The sequence below is a fragment of the Phodopus roborovskii genome, unplaced genomic scaffold, assembly GCF_943737965.1.
Source record: "Phodopus roborovskii unplaced genomic scaffold, PHOROB, whole genome shotgun sequence".
NCBI classification, from domain to species: domain Eukaryota; kingdom Metazoa; phylum Chordata; class Mammalia; order Rodentia; family Cricetidae; genus Phodopus; species Phodopus roborovskii.
The window spans coordinates 120148-133041 of record NW_026126571.1 but is presented as its reverse complement, the minus strand read 5'-3'; the positions used below and the strand labels follow the sequence as shown (position 1 = coordinate 133041).

The 12894-nt window shown below is 37.2% G+C and overlaps 1 protein-coding gene across 1 annotated transcript in view; it reads right to left on the bottom strand.

Annotated features, from left to right (window-relative positions):
* The window catches only part of Znf638 (zinc finger protein 638), a 77850-nt gene that overhangs the window by 3354 nt on the left and 61602 nt on the right, over window positions 1-12894 (bottom strand). Inside the window, exons 20-23 of the mRNA XM_051203012.1 lie at window positions 12822-12859; window positions 4323-5550; window positions 3679-3744; window positions 1856-2783 (exon numbers count right to left, since the gene is read on the bottom strand). Of these exons, the coding sequence (XP_051058969.1) occupies window positions 1856-2783; window positions 3679-3744; window positions 4323-5550; window positions 12822-12859 (2260 nt within the window). The remainder of the gene's footprint in view (window positions 1-1855; window positions 2784-3678; window positions 3745-4322; window positions 5551-12821; window positions 12860-12894) is intronic.

Sequence of the window (12894 nt, the reverse complement as noted above, 5' to 3'; positions counted from 1 at the left end):
AACCTCTACCATCATCTCATGTTATGTGGTTTTCTCCACACCCAAACAACCCCTTTACTTCTTTTACTCATTTGGAAGGCTTCTTTGCCTTTTGCTGGTTCTGCCATTATAGCTTTTTGTGAGCATGCTGCTTCCCCAATTCTAACTCTCTTCACTGGTGTTTTAGCTTTAAGAAGAAAGCCTAATTTATTGCTCCATTAATAGTACTTAAATTGCTCTAAATTTAACATATTAAACTATCTAGTAATTCTAATATTTGTTATAATGGGGAGAGTGCCTTTTTGGTTTTTTGTTTTTGTTTTGTTTTGTTTTGTTTTTTCTGAGACAGGAACTTGCTTATGTAGCTGAAACTGAGTGCTGGATTATAGGCATGTGCCAGTACACTTCATAAAGAAACCCATTTCTAAATAGAAACCTATTTTATTATACTTTACTTGCATTGGCATTTTGCCTCCATGTATGTCTGTGTGAGGGTGGGGGGTCACCAGGAATTGGTGTTACAGACAGTTGTAAGCTGCCACATGGGTGCTTAGAATTGAACCCAGGTCCTTTGGAAAAGTAACCAGTGTTCCCAACCACTTAGCATCTCTCCAGCTCCTTAGAAATCTATTCTAAAAAGCAGTTCTGTCAAAATAATCTATGTTCCCATTTGTGTTCTGAGCAAGTATTCCTTTTTATTTTTTTCAAAGTGGCTATACACTTTTCCCTGAATGGTCAATACAGTGAAATGTTCCTAGCATTCCATTCTTAGTTTGGTTAAATTTTCAAGGTTTTTGTTATTGTTTTGCCTTTTATTTCCTCCCCCCCACCCCCCAAGACAGGGGTTCTCTGTATCGCAGCCCTGGCTGTCCTGAAACTCACTTTATAGACCAGGTTAGCCTTAAACTCACATTGATCCACCTGCCTCTACCTCCTGAGTGCTAGTATTAAAGGTGTGCTATACCACACCCAGATTTCTTTTTTAAAATCTTTACAAAGTAAATATTCATTAATATTGAATAATTTCATTTATAACATCTAAGGAAACAAAATAAACTACTGTTTGAATTCTGTCTCACCAAGGTGATTCTATTCTATAACACAGTATGTCAGCTTGGTTTAGTTTTCTTATAAGAAATTACTTTTGTCTCTCTCATGTTCTGTAAGTAAGTAAGCTGCTCACTTATTCCACATCGCCAACATATTACACTATGCCAGAAGTGGTGACTCTCACATGTAATCTTGGCACATGGGAGGCAAAAGTATACCAAGTTCAAGGCTACATTTTGAGTTCTAGGCCAACAAGGGCTAAAGAGTTGTTTCAAAAGACCAACATCTGGCAGGTGTGGTTATTCACAATGTTAATTTCAGAACTCAGGAAGCAGAGATAAGCTGATCTTTGTGAGCTCAAAACTGCCTGGTCTACATATGTAATTCTAGCCCATAAAGGGTCCCAGTGAGACCCTGACTTTATATAGATATAGTTGAACAGTACCTCAATGATTTGCTCTCCTGCTTGTTTTATTCTAAACCCAAGTTTAAGCCATAAGTAGGAGGCAGTGTGATATGCATACTGTCCTGCTCTTTAAAAGCTTGTTTCCCCATACATACAGTTTTCACTGTAGCTCTGTACTGGATGCTTTTGGTTTGTTTTTTGGTTTTGCCATCCTTTCTTGAGGTATAACAACTTGGGATTATCTGTGCTCTGTAAACTAAGAGAAATGTGTGCAACCTGTACTTGTTTCTGGGAAAACTTCAATGCTACTGGCTTACGGATCATCAACACGATGATATTACTAATACTGAAGCACAGAGTTCAAACCAGTTTTAAATATAATTTCATAAAACAGAAAAATGAACACTTTCAAGTATCTACCTGCCGTAGGTCTTTCAATCATGGCTTTCAGATCTTTTGTAATAGTCTCACTTCCTGGATCTTCTTGGGAGAAAGATTCAAGTTTTGTCTTCTTTGTGTCCATAGCTCTCCTCTTTCTATTTCCTTTTTTATCTGTGTAGGGGTCAGTTTTGCCTTGTGCTAACACAACTTTTGAATCGTTGTCTCCATCCTCGTCATCTCCAACTTCATCCACAGTAACAAAATTAAGCTCTTCTTTAAGATTCTTAAAATCTGCCAGAGATTCTTCATCCTCTTCAGTTACTTCATCCAAAGTCACTAAATGGAAATCACTTCTGTCATCCTGTATTTCATCTACAGTAACTAAAGCAGAAGGGTCTTCAGGCATCTGGGAAGAAATGAACCCAATAGAATCCCTTACAGTAGTAGTTCCTTCATCTCTTTTTAAATTCAAAGTAGCAAAAGGTATGTCTGCTGACTCTTCTACTTCTCCAATTTCATCCACAGTTACCAAGCGTTCCTGTTGCAGATCTTGTTCTTCAGCCATGGACAGAACAGTAACATCTTTAGGTTCACTATGGGAAACACAATCATCTTGGTCAATTAGCTCATCTAAGGTAAGAAGGGAGTTAGAATTTTTTACCATTTCTTCCACATTGAGCTCTTCCTCATCAATGACTTCATCCACAGTGACTAGTGCTTGTGCAGCTGCATCTTCTTCTTCCCCAATTTCATCTAGTGTTACAAAGGACAGTTCTCCCTCAACACTGTGAGGGACAGACGTTTCCCCCTTTTTCTTCTTTAAGTTAAGTTCGGCGGAAGGAGGAATTTTGATAGTTTCTTTTCTCTTTCCTTTTAATGGATTCTGCTTGGCTTGAGAAGGATTTATGTCTTCTATGACTTCATCCACAGTAACAAATTCATCCAAATTAAATGTAAATAACGGTTCCTGTTGGAAAGTTAAGAATCAGTATAGGATCTGTGACTGACTATGCACTACTAGTCACAGTAAACTAATATGCAGAACATCCATGAGAATTACATTGTAAAGCCATTTCCTGTAACTAAAATAAATGTTATATTTTAAAGGGTTCCTAAGTGATGAAGCTAGCAAGAAGGCTGTCAGTAAAGGTGCCTGCCACCAAGTCCAACAACCTCAGTTTCATACCAAGACCTAAAGGGATAAGGAGAGAAGTGACTAATCCAAACTGTCCTCTAATCTCCATGTAAAAGCACTTACATATGAAAATATGTAATATGCATACACAGCATACAAATAATTTATACTTAAAAACTACATTTAAAGCACTTGTCAAAACAATTCAAACAATCTATTGTTCCATATGTGAAGTATCTAGCAAGTGTTTACTACTAGACTTCTAAAAGCACCTCAAACAAAAATAAAAATAGTTAACGATATCAATTAATTTAGATATATTTTGTATTTTGACTTATATAATGCTATGAAAGTTTAAAAGTTTTATATTGATAAAATTTCTGAAAAGATTACTAAGACTTCATGGTTAATATAATTGCATTTGAAAACATTACTTTAAAACTGGTACCACAGTAAATAAATTTCCAGTAGGTTTCTGGATTTAGTAGTTGTCAATGATCCAATGCTAATATACATGGCAATAAACTATTTAGTCTACTTCAGTAACAATACCAAAGAGTTTAGTGGCAGGATATAACATGAAGCATTTAACCCCTTATCCTGTGTCCTATATCTTTCACTCTTTCAACTTACATGTTAACTATGAAAAAATAAGTGTAATTATGTAAGATAGGTGGGTACTGCTATGGAAGGATGGATATAGAAAATGTGGATGTTTTCATTTTACCTCTTTTGATTTTGAACTTCTACCAGTAGTATTTTTAGAATTCTTAGTGGTCTGCAAAGCCAATGCCTAAAGTATTAAGAAATAGAGAAAAACAGAGTTTATACCCAGATTATTAATGTTCTATAAAAAAGAGAAAACATAACCAGCAAATATCCAAATATGGCAATCATGCAAATACTTAACAAGTACAGAAAACTAAGTCAGTAATCATTTAATGGTATAAGCACAGTCTCTAAGTTATAACTAAATTCAGTTTCCAAGTCTTTTTTTCCTCTTTGCCCACAATGTCTAAGTTAGGCAATCAGTGAACTGATACAGGAAGTTTCAATTTCAGAGGAATGGGAATGCCAAATCATTTTTCTAGAAGCCACTACAGACCTTCCCTTTAAATCAGTTCTATTTCCGAACAAATTTCAATTCAGCCACATTGGTGACCAAGCAATACTTTCCAAACATGTGAGTAAATGGGAACTTTGAGTTCACCAGTTTAAATCAATGAAATTGTTTCAGAAATGGAAACAGGAGCTTGGGGCTAGAGTGAAGAGATGAAAGTGTGAGTCAAAACTACACTTTCTACTTCACAGCTATAGCAGCAGAGCTATGCACTTCAAAGATACACCGAGTCATTCTTCTACTCTCCTCACCTTATTGTTGCTGTCATCCCGTTTCATGACGGCAAGTTTAGTCTCTGTTTCCTGAGATTGTTTTGTTATGTCCTTGTAATCCAGTTTAGAATCCTTGCACTGAAGGGCTGAGATCCTTCCACTGCATCCTCTGTTAATACCACTCTGAATGGATTTGGCTTTATTGTTGCTTTCAGCTAAGTCCGATCTGGTATTTTTAAGCAGACCAAATTCCTTGGCTGAAACTTTCTTTTCAGCATTTATTTGCTCTCTAAGCAGGGGTTTTGGAAAATTTTTCTGACTTTCAGTTTTGGAAGTTGCACTTTTTGCTTTAGGGGAAGACACCATAGCAGCCTTGATGCTTGTTTTATTACTACATACATTCGATAAAGTCAGCACGCTAGTTTTTCCAGTTTCATCAGGCTTACTGCTCTCACCCACTCCTTTATTTGGGTCTGCCTTGATTATAGCACTTTCTACTGGCTTTTCTCTTATTGCTGCTATAATCTTCTCCAATTTTTCTACAAACGTGTCAGCTTCATTCTTCTCAGCCTTTTCTGCTTTTACTTGTAAATCCATTCCAGTTTCCTTACTATGAAATTCATTTTCCTCCTTGTCATCCATGCTACCTTTTTCAGAAGTATCCTTTTTGCTCACAACCTTCTCACCCTTAATGTAACTTCCTGGCACTTGGGTCACAACACAAGCAGATGGCAGTACTTCAGAAACAGTTTTGTGTTTGTCCACTTCAGCTATGGCTTCTACCATGGGCCGTGCAGTTCCAGAAAATACATCTTCTGCTTCAGACAGAGAATCTTCTGGAATTCCCTTGATGTTCCCTTCTTCTATGAAGACACTGTCAGATACTGATAATTCTGTTTCAGAGTTTGTAACTTCTGCCTCTTCCTTCACAATGTCACTGGTGTACATCTGCTGATTTAAAGCAGATTCCTCTATATTTTCGCTGAATAACTCAATATTGGCTGGAGTGGATGCTACAAGAGGAATTTCTATGCTGACCTCTGCTCCTTGAGCTTCCAGTTCCAGTGTTTCAATTGCAAAGTCAGACTCATACAATGCTTGTTTGGGTTCTTCCTTACCAAGTTCTTCCTGCTGCACTGAAGTTTCTGTTTCATTATTGCAAGTAGTTTCTTCTTTGGCCTCACTAGGTTTAACAGAGGGACTATCCGCTGCTGTTTGTACCTCACTTTCATCAACAGGACTGTTTTTCAAGTCAGGGCTAAAAGTACTTAAAAACAAACAAAAAGAACACAAAAACAAACAAAAATCAAACTATGATGAGAATTCAATCATTGTAAATAATCCTGTTGATGCCAACTGTAAGTTTTCTGATGCACAAATACTAAGCACTGGGAAATTCAGCCAATCAGCATTAAAGTGGCTAAGATATTCTGATGGAAATCAGAAGGCGAAAGATCTAAGAGGAAATAACAGCAAAACTAGGATTGTTGGTATCTTCCTTTCAGTTGTATATATTAATAGTTTTTTTCACTCCAGTTTCAAGTTTGGACTTGAAAAGGTCGAAAAAAATTGATATATCTCAAATTATTATTAGGCCCAATATTCATGACATAGGTAACTAAACAAAATGTGTACAGTTCTACAATAAAGCTAGTGATCCACAAATGGAAATTCAAAATGTATAGGTGAATTTTCATAAAAAGGAAATTGGAATTGCCATGAAGGGTAATGCCACTTAACTATTTTACCTCCTTGTTAGATGCAAAAGACCTACTTTTAGTTGTCAAAATGATGTACTTATGAATGATAATACTTAAAAGAAGCTTTTCTTTTTAAAGGACCTACATACCTTTGGGAGATTTAAAATATTAACTGTTACAACCACCTTAACAATGAACATACAATCTTACTACCAACAAACTGCTCACTCAGTTATTTTATAGTATTTCAATTATTCAGAAGAAATGGAGAAAATGCATGGGTATGTAATTATGTTATGTTGGCATGGTCTTCCCAAATCCATAATAAGCAAAAATATATGATTTTCTAATTCTACAACTTTCACAGAAACAGAATCAGAATAAACTATTTTAACATTCCATATCTGAAGTTGTCTTGGAAGAAAAGAGTTTTTGTGAAGACTATGTCTAACCCAATCAAAAAATACATCTCCATACTTTTGTTTAGAAGCCACTAGAAAGTGATCATACCACATTAACACCTCAGTACATTTTTCTGTCCCGAGATGTTACTTTTATTTCAAAGATTTGGAAAAGATGCTAATTGCACCCCACTGGGGTCTAGTCATTTCATTAAATAAACTGGTTCTCCCCGAATAACTGTTAAGTTATGAGAAGTTTATGAACATCGAGTAATCATAGATCCTAATAACAATACATTCTAATTTCTGTGTAAGCTATTCAATATATTGAAATACTTCCATTTGAAATTATCTTCTCTAACATTGAAGGTAACAATGGCTCATATTGATGTTCCAAATTCTTGGAACTAAAGCAGAATCTGTAGCCAAGCACAAATATGACAAAGAAACAACAGTGACATTCATAGTTACATGGATATTTCTCAAAATACAAACTTTTGAAATTAAAGATTCATACCAATAATAAAGAATAAACAAACTTAAACTCCTGTTCCATTACTGAGCTATATATTAATCCTAAAAATCGACACATTGAACTATATACAAACATTTATGAGGCTGAACAAACATGAAGAGTTTTTTTCTGTCTATCAAGACTTTCCCATTTACCACATTTAAAGTTTATAAACAGTTATCATTTACACAAAGAGTAACAATTGAACCAGAACACAGGCCTGTTTAAGATGGTTCAATTCCATATTATGCTTTTGTGCCAGCCATTTTAAATTTGTGTGTGTGTGTGCGTGTGTGTGTGTGTGTGAGCCTTCTAGAATTTATGTGCACTATGTGAGTGCCCTTCGAGGATAAAGGACAGATGGCACTATGCTCCTGGAGCTGAAACTACAGACAGTTGTGAGCCTCCATACAGGTTCTGGGAATCAAACCTGGGTTCACGTCTAAAAGAACAGCAAGTACTCTTGATTGCTGAGCCATCTTTCCAGCCCCACTGTGCACTAGTCTTTAAGAATTAGTGTTTTTTTCATAGAAATTGTTTTAACAAAACTGTATATTGGCTAGAATGAAAGGAAAGTTTCAATGTTAATCGATTTAGTTTGGAATGCCATTGGGATATCAAATAAATCACATTAATATCAGAAATAAAATGTCAATTTTTGTTTGTTTTTAAGAGATCAAAGGAAAACAGTTACATTCTTAGAGACATCGCAAAAAACAGTTCCGGAAAGGTATTTAGCACAAAGGTACCTAATATCCTACTTCCAACTCTACCAATTCAGAATTTCACAAAAGATTACAATAAAAGTTAGGCATTAACATAAAGAATGACAACATTAGGATAAGATTTAACGATACCAAAAATTAATGTTTATTTGAGAATTCCACCAGGTATTTGCCAAAATTAATGAATAAGGGAAATGTCATCTAGTATCCTTATTTAAAGTCTTTCCAGTGACACATAAATAGGATGAGAATGAAGAATACTGTAAATTATTACTAAACTGTGAATGTGGAATTTCCTCTAAGTAATCTATGAATAGAATATACGTTAATTAGAAACAAAAGAATCATACTTCAAGATGAACTGGCAAATACACTTAAAAAAATTCAACAAAATTTTTGCTTTTTGTTGTTTTTAAAGTAAAACAAATACCAGCATTTCCTGAGTGTAAGTCTTTTTCAAAAAGTTATGTTAAGTACTTGACTATATCACACATCATTTTGTTACTATTTTTTTCTCTGTAATACAAGTCAGAAAAAAATGACAGCAAAATTGTAAGTTTTTTTTAAAAAAAAAACACGTTAGCAAGATAGAAACTGTTAACGTGAATATTTTGAGGTTTTAAATTAACTTGTCAATATTTTGAGTTTTTAAAATAGGCAAAACCAACAAAAATAGACAATAACCCATCGCTTCTGATTTTTTAAAAAAAAGCCTTTTGTTTTAAAAAAATGTTACAAAACAGAATACACAAAAATGAACTTTGGGGGAAATGTATTTCTTGTCATCAACACAGCAAACTGTAGGTCTGTGCATACGATCTACAATGTAGAGTCTTAGCCTAACTATGGAAGGCTGAGCTGGGTCCCAGGAAGGATAAGTGAGCCACTGGCCTGTTTCCTGCCTCCCAGGATCCCAGAGAGAATCAGATATAGTGAGGAGTCAAGTCAAGCAGAAACTTGCCTAGGTGCCCTATGATTCCGATCCATTCATGAAGTAAACTCATCTGGTTTGATCTTGGCAACCAATCACCTTTTTTTTTTTTTTTTTTTTTTTTTTTTTTAGTAAACATCTCAGGACTCGCCCACCACTTGATTTCCCCTTGGAGCTATCTTTGACTGGTTTGTGTGCCCTTCAGATTCCCCCTTTTTGTTTTATACCATGGCCCACCTCATTTCAAAATAAGGGAGTCTTGGCACCTCCACAGAGGTTCACCTCTTACATCACCTTTTGTCAAAGTTCACTAAAATAGGAGATATCCTCAGAGCTAAGCCTATCACAATGTACAGGAGGGGTCATTAGTTGGATCTCTTGAAACTGTTCTGATTAGTCTGACCAACCTATTGAAAAGGCAAGGTCCAAAGAAACAAATTAAGGTTATTATAAAGGGACCCAAAAGAGCAGAAACCGGGGTCGTTAATGGCCTAATGAGCTGGGGGGGGGGGCGCTTGTGTTAGCTAGACTGTTCTTTTAATGGTAAAGAGTAAGTAACCCTTGGTCTTGTCCCTTTTGATAATAGTCGGAACCCTCACATCATCCCAATTTCCCAATGGGGAATCCTCTTTCCCTCTTTAGTAATAGTAATTTTATGAGGGTTACACCAATACGATATACATTTCCCTTACAGAGGATTCCTGGGGAGCTTGGGATGATTCATCCACTTGACCTTAATGGGCCTGCTCTGCCTTATCTAAGAGCCTGTCTAGTTTTTCTCACACCCCTATTGTGCACAGTAGAAGACATTTGCCCTACCACATTTGGATAGTCCGCTACTATTTGATTGCTCCTCAGGCATATGTAAAAGTCAGTGTCCCATAAGGCTGCCCTACTGGGAACATGTGAGCAGTCTGGCAATTGGGTGTCTGATACATGGGGCAGGTGAAACCCCCTACAACTCTCCACATTCAGACTGCTTGATGAAGAGGGTTTCAGTCTCCCACGTCCCAAGATCTTCGGGCTTGGTCGCAGAGGTCGAAGAAGAGTGTGGGCCACCAGGTTGGGGGACTGCCTCATTTGTGGTACTGTTGAGGACATCTCCACTGGCAGCATTGACCATTCACATCACCTTTTTGGGATGATGAAGGTTCTCTTTGGTGGTCACTGAAGCAGTCAGCATCAGCAGTGGGAGTGTTAGAGCAGTCAGGATGGCTAGGTATCATTGTACTAGCCCTCTTATTTCTGAAGATGAGCTTTGACCACCACTGCTTCTTCCTTTCCTTGTTGGTAAACCTGTTCTTGATCATCCTTATGCATTTTGAGAACAGTCAGAAATTCTAGATTTCTGGCCTGAAGCTAAATGGGTGGGCGCTTCCTCCCCCCACGGGAAAGACATTTCCACATCCTCTCCCCATTGTAATTAACAGATCTGGGTACCTCCATTGGAATGTTAGGTCTTTCCATTTGACTTTAACTGAGGGTTTGGGGTTTAGGCCCCACAACGTTTTTGGAACTTAGATTTAGTTGTTCCCTTAAAAAAAATTTCAAAATATTAACAGTAAGTAAAGCCATTCCTAGTTGTAAATGGGGACTGATTCCCCCTTTTGGTTTTAGAAGTTGTTCTTTAAAATATTGATGGTTTCTTTCTACAACTGTTTGTCCCTGAGGGTTGTAAGGGATTCCTGTAGTATGTCTTTTGTGCCATCTATCAAAAAATTCTGCCATAGAATTACTGGCAAAGCAAGGGCCATTATCAGTGTTATGGGCTGAAGGCCTATAGCATTAACTCCTGGTGGCTATAGAGGGGGAACTCTTAGATATGTTTAACATGATTTGCAGGTATACTATCATTTTTAAGAAAAATTGGGAATCTATTATGTAGTCCCCTCCAACTGACATGGGTCATATCTCATGCAATTGGGTGGCTTCCTGTAGGATTAGTGCCTCTGGGGCTGTTGCCGGCCTATCTGCCCATTCATTACCCGTAGTCAGGAACCATGGAAGGCTGGAGTGCCCCCAAAGGTGTTGAAGGTAAATTGATGCCTCTTGACCCTCTAAAAGGGCCTTAAGAGACACCATGGGGGAGGGGGAAGATATATGGTTATAGATTCAGGCATCTCCAGAACAGGCTTTAGAGGGCTAGCCTGTGTAGGCATGAGGGTTATACATGTGGCCCAAGTACTTAGAAGGGGGTCATCTTTCCTGCGGCCATAGTAAAGCCCCCTTTTTTAAGCAATTGGAGCTTTCTGGGCCACAAAGCCCTCCAGATATGCTGGATCCCGATGTCCCAAAATTAAATCATCCATATAAGCATATGTTATTGAATCCTTTGACTTTAGCAGAGGCCTTAAGAGAGTAGCAAGGTACTGTTGACAGAAAGTCGGGCTATTAGCCATTCCTTGTGGTAGCACTACCCATTCAAAACAATGATTAGGTTTGGAATAATTAAGTGAAGGAACAGAGAAGGCAAATTTATCACAATTCTCTGGATGTAGTAGTATAGAAAGGAAGCAATCCTTAATAGCAATTACCATAAATGTTATGTTCTGTGGGACTAGCAGGGGTCCAGGGCATGCCCCTTAAGGAGGTGCACACCAGTTCCATCCTCTCACTTATCTTGCACAAATCTTGGAACATGTGCTAAGCCCCGGGCACCTTTTGAATTACAAACACCGGGGTGTTCCATGGGCTCATAGAAGAGTGGATATGTCCGAACCTAGCTGGTGGAGCACTAGCAACTTAGGCTTAGTCAGTGGCCACTGTTCTACCAATACAGGTTTTCCCAGTTCCCATCTGATAGGCGGCACTCGGGGGTCAGTTGCCCTTATGATTGGGGGTAGACCCAGATAGGCCTCTCAGGCTCCCCACTGTAGTTGGGAAGGTTGAAAAAAATCCTTGATGTCCCTTCTGCTTTCCTGGGGTGTGTGTATGTGTTGTTGTTGCTGCTGTTATTGTTGTTTATAAGCCTATTAAGAGTATTCGGGGCTGGAAACATGGTTCAGTAGGTAAGTTAAGACTGAGCTGGGTCCGAGGAAGGATAAGTGCACGGTTCCACAGTTCCCCAGCCTCCCAGGATCTCAGAAACAATCAGACATAGTGGGGAGTCTAGTAAAGCAGAAACTCATTTATTCCCCCATAGCAAGCATCTTTTAAAGCAAAAAAACAAAGGGAGGGAAAGCGGCCAGCCAACAGTTTTAAATGTCAACCTATCACACACCCAGGAGCCCTATGCTTTACCTGGTAAAACGGAGACATTCGTGCATTGACGTCATCTGGTTTGATCTTGGCAACCAATCACCTTTTTTTTTTTTTTTGCAAACATCTCAGGACTCACCCTCCTCCTGACTGGCTCGTGTGCCCTTCACTATATGTCACATTGTTATTTATTAAGCTCTCTGTGAACTTGCATGTGAATTTTACTGGTTAAATGATAAGCTTTTTAAAAGTATGTGCAGATATACATGGCAACCCAGAAATGTCGCTTATGAGTTACTAATGTATTTTAATATGCTCATGATATTAACAATCTAGAATTGAAGGATTTTACAAAAAGCTAGTTAATAAGTCCATAATAAATCGTTTGCAAGGCATCAAATAAAAACTTTTGTATTTAAACATTTTTAAATTGCTACTTCAAATTTAGATGATCTTAAAACATAGACTAACAAATAGCAGTAATCAATAGTAAACACCATGGCTAAAACAAATTTCATAGTCAGTAGTTTGAAGAGATTCTGAAAATTAAGTTTTCATTAGTGGATACAAAGTAGTACTTTTTTTTTTTTTTTTTTTGACAAATATTCACATTCCATACTTTAAATGTCCAAAACAGTACCAACTTAAAAACAAAAACACCGAAAATTGTACTCTTTAGGTTAATGAAATTTTAAGGTTAAATATACCATATTTTACTATTTTGGTACACAACAAGCTAGTGAAGAGCATGTCACACTTATCACAGATTGAACTGCTCCAAGGTGTTTACCAAGCATAAAGAAGCAACATTTGTATGTAATTCAAATTGTTTATACATGCAGTTTCTCTAAATAGTCAATAGATACCTAAATGAGATTAAATATAGCTACCAACCAAAACAAACACTAAAGCCAAACAGAACCCAAAAGTAAAGTGATAACAAGCTTACACATAAACAAAAGGAACAAAAGGGTGGGGGAACTTTTTGTACATGAGAACAGTCACTGCAAGATACAGAAATATCTGAGCAATACACAAAAAGTCAAATAAAGAACTTAAAGGAACATACCTTTCTTTTCCTAGTTCTGGGTCATTCTCCCATTGATCCTACAATATAATTAATATTTTATTAGAGGTTACTC